This window comes from Coloeus monedula, assembly GCF_965178545.1.
Source record: "Coloeus monedula genome assembly, chromosome: 5".
NCBI lineage: Eukaryota > Metazoa > Chordata > Aves > Passeriformes > Corvidae > Coloeus > Coloeus monedula.
The window spans coordinates 34,303,426-34,329,929 of record NC_138785.1 but is presented as its reverse complement, the minus strand read 5'-3'; the positions used below and the strand labels follow the sequence as shown (position 1 = coordinate 34,329,929).

Sequence of the window (26,504 nt, the reverse complement as noted above, 5' to 3'; positions counted from 1 at the left end):
TGGTGATGGCTCACTTGTGTGTTTCCTTTACAAGCAGGAGCAGATCCTCCCTCCTCACAGAGCTGGGAAGGCTTTGTGTGCTGGGGGAGAGCCATGCAGCCTTGCAGGCTGTGTGCCAGGGTGTGCCAAGAAACACAGGGGATTGGCCTGCTGCCCCACTGACACCTGAGGGACAGCTGAAGGACATCCTTTAACCAGCCCTGTGGCCCTGAGCTTAGTGTGAGAGGGCCTGGCATTTACAGTCAGAGGAAACAGGAAAGCACGTGGGTTAGTCAGACACAAGAAAAGGGGAAAGGGCTTGGTTTGCCCTACTCCCAGACCTTGCCAGGCAGGTACCCTTCACTGAGATGGGACAAAATGTCTTGTTTTATCTCATCTAACCTCTGCCACTGCAATGATGTAAGATGGGGGCTGGAGCTGCTGAAAGAAAGAACATTGATTTAGTATGGTACAATGTAGCAGGTACTGACATCACATATGAGTCTGTAATGAAGTAGAATCAGATTTTGGGATGTCACTGATAAATCCCATGTACCTCTGCTTCCAGGAAGACCCTTAAAAACATCTACTTCTGCAGTTACTCACAGCAGTGATGACAGATGATGCAAGACAGTGGAGACAGTGGTCAGGATCCAGCTCCTGGCAGCAACAGACCCCATCACCCTTTGGTTCAGAGTGAGGAGTGGTGGCAGGATCTCCTGGTTCTTCCAGCACTGGAGGTGGGCTCTGCTGCTCAGAAATGGGTCTGTGTGGGCTCAGTATTCAAAGATGAAAGCCGAAGTGATCGATAAAATGGGGTAGAAACTGCCAGTTACCTTAGTTCTTAATAATTAACTGGAAGTCCTTTCATGAACTTAGTACCTGAGTGTGGAATTTGGAATCTGACCTTTACTACATCTAGATAAACAGTGAGGCTGAGCCTGTGGCTCTCTCTGCAAGCTCCACTCTCAGCTCACTTCTTGGAGGTGCTCACACTTCATGCTGCAGTCAGGAGCTCGGCAGAGTCCAGCATGATTCTTCTTACCGTGCTGTTCCTTTGCATCATTTCCACCTATTCAGCCTCTGTTAAAGGTAGGTCTGTACTGGGCTTGGTTCAGCTTCTGCCTCACCAGAGGCATAACCAGTGTGTGTATGCAGATCTGTTTTGCCTCAAAAATTATCAGCTTTACTCAGACATGCTTGAGTAATACAAGATGCATTTAGTAGTTAGGTTTAAGTGCTTGTGGCATTCTTCTCAGCAGAGGTGATGGAGGAGACAGTTTTCAAGTGCACAGCGCCAGTGGTGTGACCAGGAGATCAGGGATCTTGACCTTGCTTAATCAGGACATACTGTGGGGGGCACCGACTTGAAGGGGACTTTTCACACCCTCAAAAGTTAAACACACAGAGTGCTCTGGTGGAGCAGAGCCAGGAAGTGCTTAGGGTTCTCCAGGTTTCAGCTTCTGAGCAGTTGACTCAGCTACCACTCAAGTCAGTAAGAAGCATCCCATTAATTTCATGAGAACCTTGCTCTGTAGTAAGTCTTGAAAATCTGGGTGTCTGCAGAAGCCCTGTGAGTAGAGCTTTACTCAGGTGTCCTGACAAAGTCAAGGGTATGAAATCTTGGAGGCTGTCTGCTTCAGCAGTGCCAGTGTATGAAGCAAGGAAAGGTGTCTTTAGTAGTGTCTCTTCATGTACAACCTCGCATTAAATTTAGAGGAACAGCAACCTTATAACATGAGCTGACTTTTCAGTTTAATGAGGATGTCTTCATCATGATGAGAAGCAGGGGGGACACGCCATCCTGGGTTAAGCTGTTAAAAAGGCTGTAGAGGTGCTCTCATGGATGCCACCTCCTGTTTCCTGCAGGGAATCCAGAACACTGTGTATGCACAGAGCAGCAACCTTCCTTCCTCCCTGCCTCTGTACGCCCTCATGACACGAGTTACAAAGGAGAGAAGTTTGTAGGCAGTGCCTTTACCTGTGAGCTCATTTTGTGAGACTGCCAAGTTCAGTTTATGGCTAGGTACCAGTGTGCCACATTTCTGATGTCTGGTCTTCCCAGCTTCCCCTTAATTAAGCAAAGCTTCTCAATGTGAAGAAATACTTGCTTGTCACATCCCCAGGATACTGAGCAAGCATTTTCTCTTTAATTAGTCGTCCCTTCAGCTCTGCCAGATTTCATCTCTCTCTTGTGCAGAGATTGAGAGCTAAATTACTGGCCCAAAGGCCACTTAGGGTCTCAGTGTAAGAGCTGGGATTAGAATTAGTGTTTTAGCTTTTCGTCAGGCTATGCTGCCTTTTGGAAATATTGAAACATTATTCTATTCAGTTCAGGTAGGTCAGCACACATGAAACTCTCCTACTGCAGTTCGACTTGAAAAATGTTTTCAAATAAGCGAATGGGGTTTGCTTTTTAAAGCTATCTGGTATCAGAGACAGTGGCAAATATGATTTATGAAGGTAGAGCTAGCAAGTAGTTAGAGACACACATGCTGTGCATGCCATATATATTAATAAAAGGCACAGGACTTGACAGCTGTCTCTACTCATGCAGTGTAACCTTCTGTATTATACAGTATCATGATTTAATTATAGACTTGGCATGTTACCCTTAATGACGGACACGTAACATTACTAGTCAAACTATGTGTTATGCACTCCACCTTGGAAGCAGCACTTCTGACCCCAAGAGAGCATGGCTGGGCTGATGGCAGTCTGTGTGTCCGTCTCTCCTCCCTTCTCAGGCGGTGGGACGCTTGCTGTCAGCTGAAATGTCAATGGCTGCACAGGCAGCAAGGATTCCAGTGCTGTGCTGAATACAAAGGAAGGAGCTTCTAAAATTTAGGCTTTTTATTAAGTAAAGTTTCTGTCAGAAAGGTGTTGGAATATTCCTTTTAAAATAGTACTGGTGTTTTCTTCATGAAAGTTGGCATGAAAATTTAGTTGTGCTGTTTTGAATACTGGTTCTGGTCAGTGACCCTGTATCTCTGTCTCTCATCTGTCAAGATCCCCCTCGCCTCTCAGCCTGACCACACTATTCAGTTGTCTCTCTCGGCTTCCTCATTTCCACCAGGATAAATGCTAACTCTTTGAGACTGCTTTCAATACTGCCTCATCCCTGCTGCTTCTCTTATCATGATACACTGTTGGCGTACCCTTTCCCAGTCTGGCAACTAAAGGTGTCTTCTGCCCTGGCTCCTGCAGTGTTTTCTATGTGTGAAATGGTGAAAGCTTTCAAAACCTAATATTCTTCTAGCTCCCAGGAATACTTCGCAGTTATTCGTTTCTTCAATGACACTTGCAAGAAGCTGCTGCATCATTTGCTCATCTGTTTCCTTTAGGATGGAACAGGTCTTTTGTATGTGGGGACAAGCAAGTGCTAAAAGGGAGGAAGAGGGAAGGAACTCTTACAAAAGAAAAAAACCCCATGTGTGTGTTCAGCTGTGGGGAAAGGAAGAGGGTAGGTGAAAGGTGCTTTTAACTGAAAATAGGGAGGGAGCAAAACCACAACGTCCACCACCTTAACTAATAAGACACTTTTCGCTGAGCATCCAGATAATTTCTCTTGGATGTGCTTTCCCCCACTTCTTTTTCTTTAGATGGGACTACGTTTAGAATGCACCTAGTGGGTGGTATTCCTAAAATCTCAGCTGATGCTAAGTCCCTTGCACTGCCGTTTCTGCTGCAAATGAAGGGCATTTTGAACCAGGAAAGGAAACAACTGGCTCCAAGGGACTGCAAGGAACCAGGGGTGTCCCTGAAAGGCATAGCCACCTCTGAGCAGGCACTGAGCATCCTCTACTCTCACGGGCAAAGTAGCTTCAAAGCTGGTAGGAGTGGGGGGAATTGGGGAAGTGGCTAGGAAATTCACAGTAAACCTGCAGGAAGAGTTGTGTGTCCCTTGGTGACTTTGTTTTGAGGCAGACACACAAGAAATGCAAAACCAGAGGAGCCCCATTGAATGAATCCTTCAGCCTCCCTGGAAGAAAAATCAAGTTACAGTTTTGGCCTCTCACATGTGAACAGGCTGTGCCTGCTGGGATCACCAAACTTGCTGCACCACATCCCCAGCTGGCATAAAGTATAAATGCATTTAGTTCTGTAGCTTTGTCAGTTTACACATCTTGCAGACCAGACTTGGTGGAGTGTCTGTTTTGCTCAGGGAAAGGTTCTTTGAAGCTAATCTTAATCCACTGCCATGGTATCTGAGTGAACAGGGGAAGGAAGTGAGCAAAATCTTAATGAAACAGGGCTTTTGGACTCTTTGAGAACGCAAAATATATCCATCCACCCATGATGGAACTACCCCGTGCACCCACCTAACTGGGTTTTAAATATGAAAGTGAAATAAGACTGGTTTTCCTTTTTATCAACACAGTGATTTGGAATTTATTTGAGTGTGTCATATAAAACAGGGGGATATAACATAAATCAAGATAGCCTGATGAATCTCTGCAGGGGACTTTGAAGACACTGATTGCATTACAGCATGTTTAAGAATTTGTGTGAGATGTTGTGATAGATTTTTCTTCTTTTCCCCGCCTTTCCCTGCACTTGTCATAAGACTGAGATGTCCCTGAGGACAGCACTTTGTGTTTCTTAGATTAACTCTGTTGTGAACTTGTTGTTTCTGCGCTGTACCTCCTGATCTCCATGAAGAAATTCCCAGTGGATTCAGTGGTGCAGCATTTGGGTGTGTGAAGCTAGTGCTGTGCTGCTTACAGATAGCACCTAAGGTCACTGTATGTGGATTTGCTTTGAGAACATTAAGAGCACTTTGTGCACAGCCAACTTCTTTTTCCTTCCTTCCCTTTTACATTCCTTAAAATATAGCAATTAACAGCAGAGGCACAGCTACAGGGACAGTTACTGAGCTTAAAGAACAAGAGCTTAATTATTTAATCTAAAAAAGACATTCTTAATGTTTTCATTACCTTCATGTCTCCCTTGGACAAGACTCTTAATGGAAAGATTCCCAATAAACGTGCAAGAGATGCAGAGAACGATTTCTGTTGGCTCCAACAAATTACATCAGTGCATTTCACATTGCTAAGCACAGGAATTGCATGATTAATTACAGAAAATTGAATTGCAAATAATTTTGGATTAATTTGTAACATATTGCCAACAAATATGCTAACATAGCTGAAGAAAAGAATCTGACAGTCTTTAAGTGAAGAGCTAGAAGAAAGGATTTTGTGACCATTCTTATGTTAAATATGTAAGATATGTAAGATCAGTGTCAACTTAATCACAAAAAACCCCGAGCTGCTTCAGTGGAACAGCCTCTGAAATCAAAGTAGCAGGGTCAGTCCCATAAATCTTTTGTTTTTAATTCAATTTTTAATTTTTCTAAAGGTGTTTCTAAAAAAATGGTAGAATATGTGAGTTAGTAAATCTAAAATGCTGTTTGTTTTTGCTTTCCAAACAGGGCACACTACTGGACCAAGCCTAAATAATGACAAGCTATATAAGTTTGCTTACTCAGCTGAAGTCTATGTTGATGGGGTGAAAGCATCACTGCAGAAAAGTGCAGGATATCGGATTTCTTCTGGTGTGGATGTCAACCTCTTATGGAGAAATCCTGACAATGATGATGACCAGCTGATCAAAATTACGGTAATGAATGCCATCAGACAACTTTAAACATACACAATCTTTTCTGCACTTATCTAGCTGCTAATCTAATCTCAGAGAACTCACTTTCAGAACACGAGCTAAACTTCTTATTCTCTAGTATCATCAACTAAACCCAGCTGCTTTGATGATCTGATTCCTGTTCAGTGGGATTTCACAAGTATGTATCTAACATCATAAGCCAGAACTTCAGAATATCTCCTATATTTTGAAATTGCATCATGCAGCACCTGTAGCTTCAAACAACTGATGTGCAAGCCCTTACCCAAGGGGCAATATATGTTGTCTGAAGCCTTCAGTTCTACCTACAAATCACGACGTTTGCTTGTACCATGGGTTTGGTAGTTAGCTTTATGGTGAGGTTTTCTGACACTTATTTCCCCAGTGGAGAGTGCTGGCTTATTTTGTAAACGTAGACATAGTAATCATAGAAGGTTAATAATCACAACCAGAAATTAAGAAATAAAGAACATTTATCATGTGATTTAGTCTATCTAGCCTACTCCAGGCCAATTCTACACTGCTCTCTACATTAATTTTCTCTGCTTTTACTTTGCTAGATAAAAGATGTTCAGGTTGAAAATGTGAATGAACGTCCAGCTGCTAAAAGCGTCTTCAAAGGAAAAAGCACGGAGAAGATCATTGGGAAGGAGTATCTGGAAGCTTTACAGAGGCCCATAGTGCTTGAGTTAGTCCGTGGAAAAGTAAGACCCTGTCTTTTAAAATTCAGTCCTGGAGGAAACGTGACACAAATCTTTTGTAACAAACTTGAAGAATTTACCACTTCACTATTTTCTCAGGTTTTTAATAAGCCATTGTGTCCTACCAGTCTGTGTGAAATACAGTAGTTTAGAACAGACTGTAATTTACCCGTACAAGGGGCCCTTCTAGCCCAAGCCTATTGTGTGTTGAGAACACCACACAGTGGGGAAGTAAAGAGCAGATTGTCCACAAATCTATAGTACACATATGGATATGTGCACAATTGCTATGTGGGATTTGTGCTATTGACTTCAGCGAGGGCAGGATTTTGTCCTGAAGATCTGAAGGCAGAAAAGGAGATACAATTTGTCATAAGGGATGTTATACCGAGTCTGTGAGGAGCAGTGTTAATCACTTTAAACCCTTATCAAGTATTTTCCCAGGACTGCTTTTCCCAGTTCTTTGGTTGCTTATTTACTTCCACATCCCCTGCAGTTTCAATGCTCCCAAGTTAATGAGCTTGATGCCAAAAGAGCTACAGTCTTACATGTTTTTCCCCCACTGGGAAATTGTCTCCAAAAATCAGAAGACAAGGGTCAGAGAGCAGGTGTGTCTCAACACATGCCTGGGTTTTATAGACTGCCCTGAGAGAGCACCGAAGCAATGCCCCACTGCAGGAACACCCATGTCTGTTTGTAGCTCTCAGCATCCCCATTTCTCTGAGAAGGGGATTCAAGTACATCCATCTCACCCTCTTCTTTCCTGCAATGCTGCTTATATGTCCCTTTGTACTCAGCCTGCTGTTCTGGCCTGGGAGTGGTGAGGCTCAAGCCCTGGCTGCTCCTGCCTCCTCTCCCTGGTCCTTCACCCTCCTGCTGCTTGTGGCATTAGGCCAAGACCCCACTTTCCCCTCTGCAGCCCAAGCAATGCTTGGCAGGTGGGGCATGGGCAGAGGGGCTGTGAGAAAGAAGGAAGGTTGAAGGTCACACTCCCTTTTCCCTTCTGCAGACCGGAGTGAGGGCTGTGACACTTTATCCCAGCAGGATCTTTACCTCCTGCTGTAAATAGGCACTGAGCACATACCCTGTCCGTCAGCTCAGCCTGCTGAATTGCAGCTGCTATCAGACCTGCTCAGTAACTTTCAAACTCAGCCTTGTCATCAGTTTTACAGAACATAAAAAGAAACAGGACAGCGCTGGCTGTGAACTGTACACATCCCTAAATGAGAACAGAGGTACCAGAAGAGCACAGTCAGAATGCATTACATTCTCAGGTAGTAGGGTCTATACACTCCTTTTATAATTTCTTTGTGGTGTGGTACTTTCATCCCTGGCACAGTAATTTCACTTTTCAGGGTTGCCCCAAGATAACACACTGATTGTACTTACAGTTCCAGAAGAAGGGGCGCTTTTAAAGCACCTTGAATGCTAAGTGGAGGTGCAAAGTCTTGTTACCAGAGGAGAGGCTCAAGCACAACAGTTGACCCATGAAGTGCAAAGGTTGTGATATGTGTAACACGTCGTTTAAGTCATTCTGTGATTTATCTATGATTCGTCCTGAGTTTTTGTAACCTGTGATTAAAGTGCAACAGATATTATGCCCCTGTGGGGAGTGATTATCTGAGGATTATGTGGAAAAATGGGTTGCCTGTGAAATTATGTAAAGTGTCCCATTTTCCATCTAAATTCTCTCTGATTCCAAGAGGAGAGATGCTCACTGCACTGAAACTATGCTTACGTTCAGCTGAAGGCTGAAACGTGTTTGCACTGTTATCATCAGGCCCTGCAGCTTCTTGAGTTTGCTTAAATAAGGGCAACAGATCCAAATTCAACTTCCTAATGAGAAAAAAAGTAAAGGGAGTTTTTCTAGAGTGGACCATCACTATTCCTTTCTCATTTAACCCCATTTGTTATATGCATTTGGATGCTTTTTTATGTACTTTATTTTTTTGTTCCTACAGGTCAAAACCTTCTACTCATATCAAAATGAACCTGGTTTTATTCAGAACATTAAGAGAGGTCTGGCTAGTCTTTTCCAGCTACAGCTGCACTCTGGTTCTTCCCGTGAGGTATGGTGCTGTATCAGGCAGTATTATCATCACCTGAGGAACAGGCAGAGCTTGATCTGCTCTGAAAGGCAGACCTGTGGCTCCTGCTGACTTCAGAAGGAGTAAACTGTGACAGAAATCATCCCTTTGATCACATATGAGGTTGGGGACATAAAGACAGTCTTCTGAATATTTAGTGACACAGGTTAAGTTGCTGCAATTAACATAAAGCAGTAGTGCAATCCATTTGATTTAAAATGCCTTTTTCAATTTTGCAGAGTTTGGTAATAAACCACCTTAAACCAGGTCACTATCAAAGTGATTATACTGCTGTTTAAAGTTGGTTGATTCCCAAATTCAATTCAGTGGAGTCCCATTCTAAATCAGAGTACCCCCACAAAGTTAGCACTGGTTTAGCTGCATCCATTTAAGTTGCCTTCCATTGTTAAATTTGTATATCTGTCCCCTTGAAAAAAGCTTGAATTTAACTCAAATTTGTAAGTATAGTGTGAGCTGCCCCGTATTTCCTAATTCTTCTGTTTAAACAAATATTGTTACTTTTCTTCATAGACATATAATGAATAGTACCCCTGCCAATCCAAAGCAGATAGTTAGAACCACTGACATCCTCAAAACTGTGAAATAAACGCAAGCAGTGCAGCATCTCAGGTACAGGATTCCAACAGTGGAGAAAATGTTTCATCTTTGGAAGGTGTTCTGTGATCCCAAAGACAAATTCAAGAAATTGTCCTAATCTAACTCTTTTTTCCAAGGTGGACATTTCTGGGAAATGCAATACTACTTACCATGTGCGGCAAGACCAAGTGACTAAAATAAAAGACCTGGACTCCTGTGAAATAAAAAAGAAAGGATTTACCAGCCACAACCGGGTATGATTTCTTTAACAAAGTAAAATCTATTCTTCCTATTTAAAATATATTTTTAGCAGCTACTACTCATCTTCTCAGAAGTCCTTGTTGCATTAGCGAAAGCAAATTCTGTATGTAAATATTGTAGTTTTACTAGCTGAATGTCATATGTAGTTCCCATGGAGAGAGCACAGATTATCCTGTAGTGTAAACCAGTTTGGCTCAGCTGATACAGACACAGTCACAGGGATAACAGTAACCTTTTTCCCATCTGCTGTAAATGCCAGGCAAGATGCTGACTCCTGAATGGAGCCTGGTCAGGCTTGCCTGGAAGGTCAAAGGCTTCCCTAATGCACAGGTGTAATACAGGAGATGTGCCACAGAGGTAACTGAAGCCCTACTACGGCCCTAATGGTCCTCCACTGTTAGTAAATGTCGTTCTAAGTAGTCAGTACTGAGGGCAGCCTGGACATATGCTGAAGGCACTGGGATTCTCTTCATCAGAAACTGACCTTTCCCAGCTTGGAGAAGTACAAAGACAGCACACACTCTCTTAATAAACTGCCTTAACACTGTGGCTGGGTTCCCAATTTTCACACTTACCACAAAGACATCATCTTGTTTACAAAACAGGAAGCAAAGCCAGCCACCTTGTTTGATCTGACTGTGAACATGACAATCTCATTTACAAGACATTTCTCTGGAAAAGATTCTTGTCTTACTTAAAGCATATCTTAAACTAAATGTAGTACCGGGTGTTTTCTCAGTTGCAGCCTGCTCCATAACTTCCTGCCCTGTTCCCACGGTCATCTACCATGGTAGATACTGAATTTGTAGCACATGGTGTAGAAGTGAGTGGCTTCTTACTGCAGAAGGAATTCTTAAAAACCTGGTTATAGGCTTAGCTGGAGATTCCAGCATATATGCACCTCCCTCATATGGCTCTACTTTGTAACAAGTCTTGCCCTCATTTGGAACTGTGAGCTCTTTTCCTATTTTGTTGTTTATTGAATAGCTTCTTTCTGTTTTATTTTTAATTATTTTTAGATCTTGGATGTTGGTACAAAAGCCACATCTGCTACAATTTATGTGCTGGAAGACAGTTTCATTAAATCCATTAAGGCAGAAGAAAATTTTGTTTTCCTTCTGAATTACCGACAAAAAACAGGTGCCAAAATAGTTTCAAAGTAAGTTGGGCAATTGGACTGTCACTGATGGTAGCAGGACTAGTGGTTCAAGTCAGGTTATATGTGTAGGTCTTAGAGAATCGAGATCTAAGGCTGTAAATTCTCCAGGTAAGGATTTAGGTCTCTTTTGTATCTGTATACAAAATATATATCCAACTGTGCCAGGTGCCAGGTCCAGTTTTGATTAAGTGTTCTACCACACCACAAATAATAAATAATGGCATTCATAAGAAGTTAACTGGAAACAGCAGGAATTGGCTAAAAGTTTTTAATCTACCCATTAGTGCTGTAGGTGTTCTGTATTCTTATTTTTCAAGAAATCTGATGGATTTCCATTTCTAGTATGTGAGAGTTTGGAAGTATAGAAAATAAAATCTACTGCATAGAAAAGAAACAACAATGAAACCTAGTTCTGTCTTAGACTCCAGACTCCAAAGCACTGAAAGTGTGGAGATACTCATACAAGATAAATGATTCAGGCATCTCAGTAATATTAGATATTTAAAAGAAAAAGTACATTCAAAAATCTCACTTTCCAGATCTTTTAAGAACAAATATATGAAACAATTCAGAATGTATGTGATTACTGAAGGCTGTTTATCAAGTGCTATAAATCTATGCTTTAGAAAGTCTCTCATATAGGTATTTTATTGCTCATAACTCTAGCAGTAATTTTGCTGGTGTCAGATATTTCTGTTACCTTAAAAAGCCCATAGACCTGCCATGTTCTGAACATTTAAAAATAAGACTACAATAAGACTTTACTCCAGATTTTTTTGTCTGTGGAGGGTTTTTTTGTTTCTTCTTGCTGTGCTTTCTGCATCTCTTCACTGATGGTTGAGCTCTAATGGTGTTCTCACTGTGTGGATGTACAGGCAGAGGCTGGAGCTGAAGTCGGTACAAGCTGGGCTGGGACTGATTGCTGCAAAGCAAGTCGCCAGTGTGATCAAGACCTTGGACCCCAATTATGTTGCCATGCCCCTGGAAGCAGAGCCAGTGAAATCCGAATGCAAAAAATGCCCTTCAGTGAGTAAACACAGGTTCATTGGACATCAGGTTGCTCAGCTGAGCAGAACAAGTGTGAAAGGAAGTTTCTGTCCAAGCAGAACTAGGACAGGTCCAACATATCAATATAAAATACACCCTGGAGTGGGGAGTATGGAAGTGTTGCAATGGTGCTCACCCCACAAGAGTGTCTTAAGATCTACCACTAAAAGTACCAACCTTTTTGCTCTCTTTCAAAGACTGGGTGCAGTATTTCTCCAGATCACTGGAAAATACAACACCCTTTTGTTTTATCTCACCTTTGCCAGCCTTGAGGTGGCAGAAGCTTATTTCCTCTGGGTAAGGGGGTGGGAAATTAATTTTAAGGTGGTTGATGGTGTTCATAAACAATTCTGTCATGGAGGAGCTGAACTGTTCCTAGAAATTAAAGTTCATTAGCCATTTCTTAGGCAGGCTAAGCATTTGTTGATAATATATCTAACCTGTTCTTACTACCTGACCTGAGGTAGTCTTTTGTTTAAAAGATTTTACGGGTATTTTATAATTATAAAATGGGGCTTTAGTATTCTTGGGAAGTCCAGTAATGTTCTCATTTTTCCCTGGGAAAAAATTGCCTTGTTTTTTTATATTTAAGACATCTGAAGGCTAAGAGCATGGTACTGTAAATGCATAATCTTTTGTTTTACTAATGATATTCATCATAAACTAAATAAATTACTACAGTGACTGTTGGCAAACAGTATTAATACTATTACCATTGAGGAATGAATGGGAACATTAAAGATCATTAGTCTCTGTTTTTGATAAGCAAGATCTAGCTTCTATTCAGCACACATAATTTTAGTCCTCCAGAGATACTCCTTATGAGCACAAATACATTCCTATATTGGAACTCATGCTAGTTATTTGGAAGTAGCATTACACTGTAGTAATTTATCTTGCCTAGTGCTTGTTGAGCCACAGAGAAGACCAAAACCACATGTTTGGGGAATATAGAAATGATGCTGAATGTGTGCTGGAGCAGTTCTGAGCAGGGAACATCAAGGCATCCTAAACAGAGTAGGGACAGGTGTTTTTTCCCTGACTCTGCCCATCGGGGTTTGTGCTGATCAATTTGTCACTTGGAACTGAGTTTGTCAAAACAGTTATAATTTCCAGACCAAGGTAACAAACACAGGGTATAATTCCAGAGCACTGCCTGGGGACTGAGCTATGTCATTATAAACATAATGGCACGAGGAGAATGAAGTCCTGCTCTCTCACTGTATTTTTCAGTAACTGCTATGAAAAGCTGGGCTCTATAAACAGAACACTGTATCCAAAGCAGCAACACAGCATATGGTACTTATATATCATAGTATGCATTAATGCCCTGCTGACATGCTATGCCTTAGAGTTTTACATTCTCAAAGCCCTTTTGAAATTGTAACAGGTCTTGTCTCTATGAATTTGGTAAAATAACCATTACTATCCTCATTTCCCAGATGGCAGCACTAGCTTCTCTGAGGTTATGGCAAATGTTTGCACTTAAAATCAGGCCTAGATTTCTGTGTTTAGACAGCATAAAGTATGCTCTTTTCAGAAGTGCTCCTGCATCTTACACTCTTTTATGCTCATGGTTCCTATGGTAATGGATTCTTGCCCCTTCTGAAAGTGAGGTGGGTTTGTTCTGTCTTGTGCAGCCACCCTTTGTATGTTGGTAAACAGCTGTCAGGCACTGACATTCAAAACCCACTCCTGCTCTGTTTAGAACCTCTTGGTTTGGCTGGAGTTTTCCTAGAGTGCCCACAAGACCTCTGTTCTGATCTCTCTGTCAGAGAAACAGAGATCCATCTCATGCTGAGGTGCCATGTGGAAGCATGTGCATCTTGTGCCTCAATGTTTGGGTTATTAAAACCAAACTGCCTGACATTCACATCAGGAGAATGAGGGTCCTTATAAAAGTCATTTGTGAGAAGTTTTTTTAGTGCCATGGTCACTGCAGGAGATGGCAGCTGCTCCTTGTAGCCGTTGAACAGTTTGACCACCCCCCAAAGAGGAAGGCTTGGTCTCCACTCTTTTGCTTGAGGTGGCTCCAGCTTGTATCTCCCACCTTGCTTGTCTCTAGGATATGGGCTAAACTGACTAAGAGCAGCCCACACAGTTGGGCTCTGCACGGGAGAAAATACAGGAATAATGAGGTTAGAGATTTTTTTGCTGGACTATGGTGCAGCTTCAGCGGGGGGAATAAAAAGTGCCCCATATGTTTATCCAATTTCAGTTTATAATAGGAGCACTGACCTTGGTGCTAAGCACTAATCACCAGTTGAGGTTAAAAGACCCATCTGTGCCTCAGAACATGAGCTCCTCCCAGGTGGTCATTAATCCTCAGGAAATATCCTATGTCTCAATCATTGTTGCCTAATTATTGTTTGTTACAGTCGATAGAAGTTGCACTCTGTACTGATGAATGATACTTCTAATTGCCAGCAGGTTCAAGTGCTATTGCCCAATACAAAATCCACAGAGGGGAAGTATTTTAGTAAAGGTCAAATGGGTGCTACAATTATTTCCCACTTGGGAAAACTGCAGTAAAGACTGCTGCAAAGAACAGCTGAGTCTTCACCAAGGAATGTTCTCAATAATTTGAGATAACAGAGGCAAATGCGAGGGAGAGAGGAAAGGTCAAAATACCGGCACCAGTTTCTTATGGGAGTGTATCTGGAAGGACAGATATGGGTGCTTTGCTACCATGTTGGCTCATTTGGGTAAAAAATGTGGTGTGGGAATAAACACAGCAATTACCTGTTCTAATACCATCTTACCTTTCATTTTGTACAGTAACTACAAATCCCTTTGTGTGCAAGTTTATGAATAAAAAATGGGAATAACTTCTTGGACATTTAATCCTGTTCTATACTAACCCAAAATTACCATCTTCTCAGAAATTATGATTCATTTGTGAATTGGGGATTGTGCATCTCCCTCTTTAAAAAAAAAACAAAACCCAAAAACTTAGGAAAAAATGGGAACATAAGGTAAACACCATATTCACCGGAAAGCACAGTAAATTTGCAAGAGAAGAGAATTCACTTTATTCCAGTTACAATATAAATAAACTTGTATTGTTCCAAAAGAGATTGCATTTAAGGTCATGTACAACATCAGGAAAATACTAATAGTGTTGGAAGAGAGACAGCTATAGAAAGGTTTCAAAGGTATTTGTGCTGGGATATCATAAATCAACAAATACTTAGCTAAAGGATCATCAATCTGTTGGATTTCAGCTAATTTGAGCAACAGCTGGCCTACATATCTGCATTTAGTAGGTCTGATTTTGAGAACTGAAACCCCAATCTGAGAGATTTGACATAATATGAATTGTTTTGCAGCTTTCTGAACACTGGCAGAGCATCAGAGAACATATGCATCCTGACAAACTTTCCAAAGCTGAAGCAGCAAAAAGCTTTTTGTCCTTCATTCAGAACATCAGAAAAGCTACGAAGGAGGAGATACTGAAAATTATTAGAAGTGAAAATAAAGAATTTCTGTAAGTTGCCATGAACGAGCTTTTAAAAGGTTTAAGTTACTGAAAAATGCAGAAGGGCAAATTGGATGCAAAGAGATTGAGTTCTACTGGTGATCTCCTAGCAATGCAAACCCAGTGTTCAGTACTGTCCGGAGGAAAAGGAATTTTTTTTAAAGTTATGTTTATTCTTATATTGTAATATAATAAATTTTCAGCACACCCTTCAGCCACCAGGGTTGTATCTACAGTGCAAGGCCAACATACTTTGTAGTGTAGCCAAAGGTTCTCAAACCAAATGCTTGTTCTGAAACACCCTATAACTTGTTCTTGACTTCCCATTTGTTTCCTTCAATTGGAAATTCAACAAAGAAGGGGAAGATTGAAGTCTGGGAATTGTCCCGGTATTAGAGTTTGGTTGTGAACAGCATGCACACTGAGACTTGAGAGTTGACAAGCATTTCTGAGTCATATGGTCAGGATCTTGCCAACAAATTGTAGCAGTTGTTAGCAATAGAGATAAACCTGAGAGTCACTCAGGTAGCATAGAAGCCTTTTCTCTGTGTGCCATTGTGTATGCAGTATTAAACCACTTTTTTACATTTACAACCTTGTCCTGTAAACTTTAATACACTTGTGATAGTTCGGTTTTTAATACCTTTTTTGGTCCCCTATTTGCATAAATTCAAATATTATCCATACATATGAGTTCGTGTACCATTTTGAGGTGAAGGAGTTGAAGAATACTTTTTCCAACAAGAGTAAAAGATTCTCTTACTTGCAATGAAGAGGTCTTTCAGCACATTAGCTTCTTTCTTTCAATCTGCAGCAAAGTCCTTTCAGTATTGTCTGACTCACTGCAATGATATGTTCATTTAATTTCCACTTCTTTGTAGTCCACAGGTAGTGGATGCCGTAACCTCAGCTCAGACACCAGAATCACTGGAGGCCATACTGGAGTTTCTTGACTTTAAGGATGCAAGCACTTCTATCCTGCAGGAGCGATTCCTGTATGCCTGTGGATTTGCTTCTCACCCCAGTGAAACACTCCTGAAATCTTTAACTGTAAGTCAAAGGACAAAACAAGTACAACAGAGCTAATTCTCTTATGCCTCATCCCAGTCAAAGAGAAAGGGAAGAAGAAACAACTGTTGCTGTTTCTAATTTTCCTTTCTTTATGCCTTCCAGGGTTTCCTATAAGTGTGCCATTAACATAGATCCTGAAAACAACAAACATTCCTAGGTCCAGACTGAAAGTCTATTTACTTTGTAAAATGTTATGAAAATCAGCTACTTGGAAAAGAAACATAATACTGAATGTTAGGAAAATTATTTGAGGATTGTTTGATTGTTGTCTTATGAAAGTCCAGTAACCAGGACTGTAAATATTTTTTTTTTCCCCCAAATGAATCTACTTGAGACTGAATGTAACTCAAGTTGAATATGGCAGTCAGTTATTATATGTAATATATATGTAATGATAAAGCTGTGCTGTGCTTAGCCTGACCCCAGGCCATTGTGGTAATCGCTGCCCTTGCATTGCAGTGATCTTCACAGAAAATGAGGGAGCCTATTGAACACACTGCAGAATGTGGCTCATGATATTTACACTGAGACACTAAACAGCTTTGCTTTTGCATGACAGGAGAAGTTCAAGGGGGATGTCGCTAATGAAGAAATCAGAGAAACTCTTGTCATTGTCATGGGAGCGCTCATCAGAAAGCTGTGTGACAGGGGAGGCTGCAAGCTTCCAGTGAGTATCTGGTGGTCACTGCTGCCCAAATTCTGGTCTGCAACACATGTGACTGATCCCTGCTGACATTACTGGGAGAGCAGGACAGACATGGGAAGCAGATTCTCCCGCTTAAAACAAGCCCATAAACTCCTATGTTTGATAGAGGATTGTATTTTTTTTTAATAATGACATATACTTTGTCAGATTTAGGCTTTATCTTGTCTCTTCCCATTTCTGTGGATCTCTTCTAGTTTCCCCTTGTCTGACAGATTTTTTTTTTTCTCGCTGCTGAATCTGTCAGCAGAAGCAGAACTTGTGCTCCCTTGTCCAAAAGCTTTGCATATCCTCAGAGAAACACTGGCAAACTCAGGACCTGTTTATTATTTGCAGTCACCTTAGGTTATTTCACCTCTGTGAAGAGAATTCATTGGTTCAAGTACTCAACTGTGCCCCAAACATGCACAGAAAAACCCAGAAGGAGGATTTTACTCTGAGCATGAACTGAGTAGATGCTGGTGTTAAAGGATGGGAATGATCAGACAAGGCTGCTGGATCTGTGTTGTTCAGCACTGCAGCACACTGCTGAAAAGATCCAGAGCACCTGAATGGGCCCTTTTAATTTTCCTTGTTAATTGCCAAGCACTTTTATAACATTATGTTATGAGGCACTGAAGAACACTTCCCTTGCCTTTTTTCGTGGGGTCATGTTGGCCCCACAAGGAAGACCTGTGAAGTCCCGGAATCAGGGCAGGAGTAGCTGGCAAGTGATAAAACTGTGGATCAGGTGTCACTTGTGGCTGCAGTCACTTTGGTTATGCTTGAAGGAGCCATCAACATACAGCTCACAAATGACACCTTTGCTAACCCTGTGCAACAAAAACAAGCTAGAACCCAGGCCTGCCCCTTCTACTCCTGCAAGGGAGAAAAGGGAGATTTATCATCACCATTTAATGTGCTGTTGATTTTCTTAGGCTGTTGTGGAAGCCAAAAGGTTGATTCTAAATAGACTGGAGAAGGCCAAGAAAGATGACAATGTGCAGATGTACCTGCTGGCACTGAAGAACGCACTCCTTCCCGAAGCAATTCCTGTGCTTCTGAAGTACTCTGAGTCAGGGGAAGGGCCCATCAGCAGCCTTGCTGCCACTGCCTTGCAGAGATACGATCCTTCTTCTCTCACCAAAGAGGTAAGAAAATGTACCACCCTAGAAAAGAAGTGCGGGAGACTGTATTAAACATAAAGGATAAATTAACAGAGTTCATTTCTTGTCATCACCAGCATGGACAGTGAGGTTGAGTACAATGTCAGTAAGTTTGCTGATGGCACCAACCTGTGTGGTGCACTCAACATGCTGAAGGGGAGGAATGGACTGGTGGACACGTGCTAGTCAGCCCTTGGCTCCAGGGTCACACACAGCCATGCAGTCTGCTGGGAAAACTGGGCTCCCCTCGCAAGAGGGAGCCCTTGGGCACCTGTGCAACCCCTGTTCTTTCTTGTGCTTTCACATGGGGAGAACACAAAGTAAGAGAAGGATAAAATAGCTGCATCTTACCCTGCAGCCTCCAAGAGTAAGAAAAGACATAGAAAATAGTGGGACCTGACATCCTGCCTCTGCTACATTATCCTACATTCCATTTCATACCCACTGCTGGCCACCAGGACTGAGGCTGTCAGAGTGCTCTGCAATGAGCATGCTGGAGGCCATTCTGTCAGTGGGGCTACGTGGCTTTCCACGGACTCCCTGTAACAGAGATGTGTCACAATCTTCTCAGGGACGCGAGGCCACCACAGGTCACTGTCTAGAAAATTAAAATCACAAGATTCTTGATTTTTAAAGTACATACTTCCCTAACGGTGAAGAAAATGTCTCTCTTACCACTGCCACATTAATTTGTTCTTAGTGCTGCTACTTATTTACAGCCCCACTTTGAAAACCAGTGTGTAAGGCTGTATTTGGTCTGTGGCTGAGAGAACGTAACAGATGTCCCACTTGTCCTTGTGGTCACTGAGCTATCTATACATGTCTCAACATTCCAAAAGGACCATGAAAAACATGATGCTGAAAATATATCCTTATGTATTAGCCTTAGCTATGGAGCTAACTTAAGCTAATTTAAGCTGATGTTATAAACGACATTCCAACCTGTATTTTGCCCAGTCATCTGCATGAGCATTGAGTGAATAATGTGTTTCCTGACCAGGTGAAGGAAACAATGAACAGGATATACCACCAGACTCGCAGAGTCCACGAGAAGACAGTGCGAACCACAGCAGCTGCCATCATCTTAAACAGTAACCCATCCTACATGGAAGTGAAAAACATCCTGCTCTCCATTGGGGAACTGCCTATGGAAATGAATAAGTACATGCTCTCCATGATCCAAGATATACTGCACTTTGAAATGCCTTCAAGGTACATGAAGTTCAGTGTAAATGAAAAAAAAAAAAAAAGCCCTTCCTTACAAAGAACACACAGGTTCTCATGAATTACTAAAACTTAAGGAGAGTATAAAAAGATATCTTATTTTTATATCCCTTGTATTGTTATTTCAGAATAAATCCCTTCATTTCAATGTAGTTCTTTTAATAGCTATTCATATTTTCACAGGTACAAAAAAGAATTAGGCATCTGACTTGCATTACTGTGACAAATGTCATCTGTTGGTCTTAATTCTCTCACTGGGTCCATTGCTTTTATATTTTAAGAACCAGTGATGTGGAAAAATTTTAAACATCACAGCATGAGAATGAACATAATCAGTATATCTTTTCTTCTGAAAACCTTTAATTTTCAAGCAAGACCTTTGCTTGCCTTTCTTCCTATGACTGCACGGAGTACCTAAAATTGAAAAGGAGACTCTGGGTTAGAGCAGATTTTTAGTGGGAAAAGGTAAGGGTTTTGAAGACCCTCTTTCCTACTGGGAAATTCACTCTCTCTCAAATTTGATCTTTCTACTGAAAAGTAATGGTACTGTAACATTTTTGTATCTCAGTGGTTTTGTTTGTTTGTTTTGAAATACCACAGCAAAACAGTTCGGCAAGTTCTGAAGGACATGCGCACCCATAACTATGATCGCTTCTCCAAGATGGGCTCTTCCTCTGCCTACACTGGATATATCACACGTATGTAACCATGAAACTGCCTCTGAACCTTCTTGGTATTCCCAAACATTTGATTAATCCACTAGTTTAGTCACAGGTACCTTCTTTCTTCTTTAATTAAGGTGGTCCTGATGTGTCATCCACCTACAGCCTCGACATCCTCTACTCCGGCTCTGGCATTTTACGGAGAAGTAACATGAACATCCATGTTTTCGACAGAAACACTGAACTTCATGCCATCCAGGTAACTGCCACACTGTACATAATAAGTAAGCCAGTATGTGGTCCTTTTCTTACAGCTTCTAAATCAATTCAGCTAATGCTTAAGACCATATGGTTTGCTGGGCAGAGAACAAGCCAATAACAGGGGAAAACCAATAAGAGGGGAAAACCCCCCAATGTGGCATATGTTTGCCATAAGCAAAACAACAAGTGTTTTGTTCTGCATCATGCATCAAGGTCTGTGTCTGTGTAAAGCCTATGCTGTTTATCTGATGTAATCAGTAAAAGCTTTGTGAGTTTGTAAAGTCAGGTCCTAGCTCAGGTATGTCATAGAATGGAAATTCAAGGAGTAGATCAAATGTACAAATCAAAGAGATTTAAATGTCTGTGTTTTAGACTTTTCTTAACATTGGCAAGAATCTTCAGTATTATAATTCTCCTAAATTTATGCAGGACAAAAATTGTGCAGTTTTTCCTGTGAGGCTTTTCCTCCACACTGTCCATGAAAAATAGTCATATGAATAAAGGAAAATGTGTTTGAAAGAAAAATAGTCTCAGGATTGTGATCTTCATGTGGGTAAATTCTGCTCTGCTCCCCAAAGGGCAAAAACATGGCATGAGATTATTTTATTTTCCATTTTTATAGGTGCTCTACCTAGTTCCATGAAGTCTTAACCTCATACCTTTTCAACTACAGCTACATAAATTAGAATTAGGCTTGTAGGCCTTAAGAAAATGTGTAGGGCTGTTATGGGTCAGGCAGGATTTTTTCATTGATTCTGTATGACTGTTTTTTTGTAGGTGGTGATTGAAGCTCAGGGTCTGGAGTCCATAATAGCTGCAACTCCTGATGAAGGCGAGGAAAACCTGGACTCCTTTGCTGGCATGTCAGCCATTCTGTTCAATTTCCAGCTCAGGCCAGTGACGTTTTTCCAAGGGTATGGCGATTTAATGTCCAAAATGCTCTCAGCAACTGGAGATCCCATGAACGTGGTGAAAGGACTTGTCCTCCTCACAGATTACTTACAGGTACTAACAGCACACTCTTTGCTTCTTTTTCTGTCTCTTAAGCAGAGATGGTTCCTCCCCCACACTGCTATTGTAGGACACCTTATTTTGTTTCTTTTCAGTGCTAATAAACCTGACTAGTGTTACACAGGCTACCCTTCCTAGGGGAGCAATAGAAAAGTCATAGGTATAAAAAACCAGAATGAAACTACATGAAAAGCAACCTAGAACAAAGGTGAGAACAGATCTTCTAGAAAACAAAGTGCAACTGAATAAAAGCAAATCCAACTGAGTTTCTGTTGAAAACTCATATCCCCCCATAATTTCTTGTAATACAGTATTGTCCCATGTGACCACCTAAGTTTTCCTTTTCACAGTTTGTCCAGGGACCTTGTGTCCAGTTAGGCAATAACTGTCAGGTGAATGAATCACCGGTACTTTCCCAGGTAATTATCCTTCAAAGAACAATGCTAAGAGGTCCAAATTTCAACATTTAATTCTAGGCAAAACAAGGAATTAAAATGAGGATTACACAGTTTTTATGCAACTGTCACCCCAAATGATATACTAATTTTGTGCATAAATAGATTCACATATAAATATAACTGGCTACATATTGTGTTTTTGGAGGACTAAGAATCTAGACATCTCTCTCAATGGGGTCAGCACTTGGTTTGATATCTTTGCTCTTCCCAAGCAGGGATCTCCTTAGAACCTGTGGATTTGACAGCTGTACTCAGCTCATGAAACATCTGCTGTCTCAGACTTCACTTTTTACTTTTCCTTCCATTTTAATTCTTGGCAAAAGAAAATGCCAAAAGTAGATGATGAGACAATCCAGTCTGCTCAAAATTACACAGAAACACCCTCTGCACATGACAGGTTTCCCCATCCAGAACCCAGCTCAGGTCCTTCTAATGGTATTTTAAGTCCAGAGGGCTTCCCAAGTAGTGCCCAAATTGGCTAACTAAAGCTCATTCCAACAGTGCTTTACAGTTCACACGCAGATTATGGGCAAAAACTTTACCGTGACCTATTTAACAAACAGACCGCAGAGGTGAGAAAGATAATCATGTCTAGTCCTGAGCACAGGGAGCATTTAGAGAACTAAATATTTCCAACTGCTGTGCATGCACCAAGCTCCAGACATACTCTGGCTGAATCAGATGGCTGGGCACCCCCAGAGCTCTGTCAGCCAGCAAATTCTCCACTCCTTGTCTTTGGAGAACCTCTCAGAAGTCTGGGGCAGCCAGGGCTGGGACTGTGTGCCACTTTTAACAGTATCAGGGTGTAGTGTTTTCAGTCAGTCACCGACTCTCCAGAAGCCTCAGCAGCAGTGTCTTACCTCCACATCCCACAAGGACAAATGTGGTTTTAAAGCACTGTTGAACACAGCTTTGGACTGAGCTGCCTTTTAAGCAGAGCCCATCTTTCTAAGAATGGTCTTACAGCTATGCTCCATCTCAACAGCACATCAACATGGTTTTGGCACTTCCATGTGGCCACGGTGTTGTTTGAGGGCTAAGAATAACCAGAAGTTGTATTCCTGCTATAAAATAAACAGCTCTCATAAAACTGTTTTGAGACTGCATTAAAGTTCAGCAGTGTTAATAGTTCTCCTAGGCAACACACCTGCCAGAAGCCCAGAGAAATTAAATACTGTATTAATAGGTCAGAGAAGCCACTTGAAAGCCAGACCCCAATGGAAGGTAGCCAGTTCCCAGAGAAGTGCCTGTTGCAGCCATCTCTGCGTTGCATTACAGTAAGGTTGCATTACAGTGCAGTACATAAAGACATTTTTTTTATTGAAACATTGCACATTTCAGCATTTTGAACAGTAACAAATGACTGATTCTGATCTTTTGGATCACATTTTCCACTGCAAATGAGACACAAAGCCTAAAATAGGAAGGGAAAGGAAAATACTTCTCCTGAGGAGGCTGGGTCCCTGTGATTTACACCTCCCATCAGCCTGGATTGGATTTGCACATGAGACGAAGGACAGGGCTGAGCTATAAATAAGGAAATAGATGAGCTAGTAAAACACAAGACAAGTGCTCCTTAGCTTCTCTGCTGGTTTCAGTGACAAATACAATTTAATTCTAGGTAGCATTTAAGCCTTGAACTGTGCAGCCTTTGCAAACCTAGCCTACTTTAATATTCTTGGGTGCAATTTGACAATGCATCTAAAAATATCTGCTACTCTGGTTGTGTGTACATATCTCTGCCAGCATGTATACTGTTACCTCCTCACTCATTAGCAGCTACCCACCAATCCAATCTCAATTAAAAGCAAAGTAAAATAAAGTAAAACAAGCTTTATCTCCACACCTAAGCAGACCAACAAGGGAGGTATTTTATGCCCCATTGCAGTTGGTATAAAAACTCACTTTGATTTCAGAAAGACCACAATTCCAATCCATGATTTTAACTTGGGTGAAAATGAGAAATCAGAGCATCATATGACCACACTTTGCTGGGGTCACACTGAATTTATAGGCCACAGCCAGCCCACTGCATTCTTTAAATCTCAAGCCCACTTTAGCAGCAACTGACTGCCAAGATGGCTCTGCCAAGCTGGTTCTGTCAAGGAAATAATTTCAAGGATAGTTAACTTACCCTGAAAGGTGAAGTAACCATGTACAGCTACCATAATTATCCAAGTCTTCGATTACAGCCAGATAACTTTAATGTTCTGAACGAAAACCTTCCCTGACGTTTCTCCTTGCTATAGGGATTAGGAAGCTAGACTGACTCTCTGCTTGCTTCTTTCTTAAATATTAGGACAGCATTAGCTGGAGCTACTGGACTACTGAATAGCTAAGAAGAGAATAGAGACTTCTAGGGTGCCTGGACATCAAAAAGGGGGAGGAAATTCACATTTCCATGTGTCCTATAAAGGCCTGCAACATTACAGGTGCTGAGAATACCACAGACACAGAAACCTGGGAGGAGGGAGAAAATCCATCTGTGAGATGGGAGAAAGTGTCCTGTATGTGAGGCACATGATCAAAAAAAGCTTTTCCCAGATTAATGTTTCTTTTAAAATGGTGAATTAATCCACTAGTTCTTAGGGAAGCAGAACAACTATATAAAGGGAGCTAGATTGTCAAGCTGGGTGAACCTTAAAATCTTGGATGTGTGTCAAACCTTAAAAGTAATGAACTGCCATGACCCTGAGCTATACTACCACTTCCTAAATGCACTTTATGGATGTGTTTCCAGTCCAGCCTTATAGGTTTCATGAAGCCATGAGCACATTCGATATTTGATAGAAAATGCATTAAATGCAAATTAAGGTGCATTAGCTGATGGGTTTGAAGCCACTGAAGACATAATTCCTGTCGTATGGTGGGTTTGGAGCCACTACACACAGCACAAGTGGCAGCATCCTACTGCCAGTGCAGGGCTGCTCAGAGGTGCTGCAGTCACACTGCACTGCATCTGTGCTGGGCTTCCAGCAAGGAGTTTAATCTGATTGAGCTGGACTGCCATCACAGCCTCCATGGGGCTTGTGTGGTAGCTCTTGGAGACATGGTATTCCCTGCGGTGACACTCCATGCAGAAATTATGCCAGCTGGCACACAGGGGAGAGGGAGAGGACGCAAGGTGCCTTGCTGTAGCTTCATCCCATTTTTGAGGGAGGGAGGTGCATCAGGATGTTTTGTCCATCCTTTCAGAAAATTCCTCTCTTCCTTTTCGTTCCTGCAAAAGGACAAGTGGTGTGAGTGCAGTACCAAAGGGAATAAGGAAACCTCTGAGGTCTGAAGTCAGTAACCTGTGCTTTCCTATGGCTTCAGGAAATCCAGCTGCAGTCTGGGCCAATGGCCAGTGCGGAGTTCCTGGGTGGACTGGCCATCGACATCTCCGGGGGGATGGAGTTCAGCCTGTGGTACCGGGAATCCAAAACCAACGTCAAGAACCGGTGAGATACTCCCAGCATACTCTGTAGCTGTAGACAGCTTTCACTCCTGAGCCTTGGTAGTCCTAATGAGAAGAATTCAAATATAAAAGACCTTGCAGATGAGTTAGAATTAAGATGAGTTAGAATTAAGTAATTAAATAAATTGAATTAAATAGGTGTGTGCCTGGGAGAACATTTGTACTTCTCTTTTCCTTTCCACCTGGATAATACCAGTTCCCGGTGGTCTCATCTGAATTTATACACATTTATGTGAAGAACAGGCTCCCCTGAGGGCAGTTTTTATGTGTGTATGGTAGGACTGTTTGTAATTCAACTTCCTCTTTTTTAATGTGTTTTGAAATAATTGTAATGCTTGAATTTTTTTGTAGGGTAGCCGTGTTTATAGCTGGTAACACCGAGGTGGATTCTTTCTTTATAAAAACTGGTATGGAAACCACTTTGGAAGCAGAAACATCTTTAGACTTCATCTCCACGGTGCAGTTTTCACAGTACCCATTTTTGGTCTGTATGCAGATGGACAGAGTAGAGTCTCCATTCAGGTAAGAATTAACAGCACAGACTTTTCTGAGGTGTCCTTTCAGCCAACTGCTGGAACTTTAGGTTTTCACAGTCACAAGAGTTTAACCACTGAGGTCGAATTCCAGCCCAACACAATCAGGTGCAGCACAGGCTGTTACAGACACTGACCTCTCTGCTAGCCCATTGTTCCCTGTTCCTCACCCCTAGGATTCAGAAAGAACCCTTTTGAAGATCACAATTGATCAGATCTGTGCACTTTAATCCAATTTTTTAATTTGGCTTTGCAAGTGAACTAACTCAAGTGGCAGGACAGTAGTCCCCTCATGTACAATCAGTTCTGATGGTGACCTCAGGCTTTGCCAGCAGTAGATCTCTGTTACACTGTTGAGAGAGGAAATGCAAAGCCATAAATGAGCATCTGCTATTTACTAGTGTCAGCAAAAGTACCTGGCTGTTAAGCTCTTGCAGCCATTGTGTTCTATCATATTGTATTAAGGCACCAATTTTCCTGAAAACTGAACAATTGTGCAATAAGGATAAAAATATACTTTTCAGTAGCCGAAGAATAGTAACTGAATGGGGTTTACTACTCTCACCTGATCCCTATTTGCTAAGACCTAAGGAAGATAACATTTGCAGAGCCTGTGTCAGGTTTCCACTCGGGTTTTTCTCATCCAAAAGATGGTAAAAACCTGAGAGGAATCAAAGAACTTGAGGATCTTCAGGAAATCCTAAGAAAGCAGTATCTGCTATTCTGCAGCCACTAAAACATCTGCTGCTTATATCTGCTCACTGTGGAAGTGCCATCTCGCCTGTGTGCAAGGTGTTCCTAACAGGGTGCAAGCTCTGCATAAACCTGCTAATGCCAGAGCCTGGTGCTGTGTCTTTGCAGGACTCACATGACCAAGTATGAGAGCCTGCCCTCTGGCAGGCGCTACACTGCCAGGAGAGGGAAGGCAGCTGTGCTGGCAGGGAATGAATACCCTCTCCACCAGGAAAACTCCAACATGTGCAAGAAGGTGTTCGGCGCAAAGTCTGACTCTGCCGGCAGCTGGTTTTGA

At 41.8% G+C, this 26,504-nt stretch overlaps 1 protein-coding gene across 1 annotated transcript; it reads left to right on the top strand.

Annotated features, from left to right (window-relative positions):
• Positions 1–1,010: 1,010 nt before the first annotated feature.
• MTTP (microsomal triglyceride transfer protein) lies at positions 1,011–26,504 on the top strand (the record flags this gene model as incomplete). The annotated part of the gene is made up of 18 exons (XM_082282258.1): positions 1,011–1,071; positions 5,414–5,601; positions 6,180–6,323; positions 8,282–8,389; positions 9,142–9,258; positions 10,285–10,424; positions 11,300–11,450; positions 14,801–14,958; positions 15,831–15,999; positions 16,580–16,687; positions 17,641–17,853; positions 18,869–19,080; positions 19,693–19,790; positions 19,892–20,013; positions 20,793–21,020; positions 24,800–24,924; positions 25,293–25,463; positions 26,336–26,504. 18 exons carry the CDS (start codon positions 1,011–1,013, stop codon positions 26,502–26,504), a joined length of 2,682 nt encoding a protein of 893 aa, XP_082138384.1.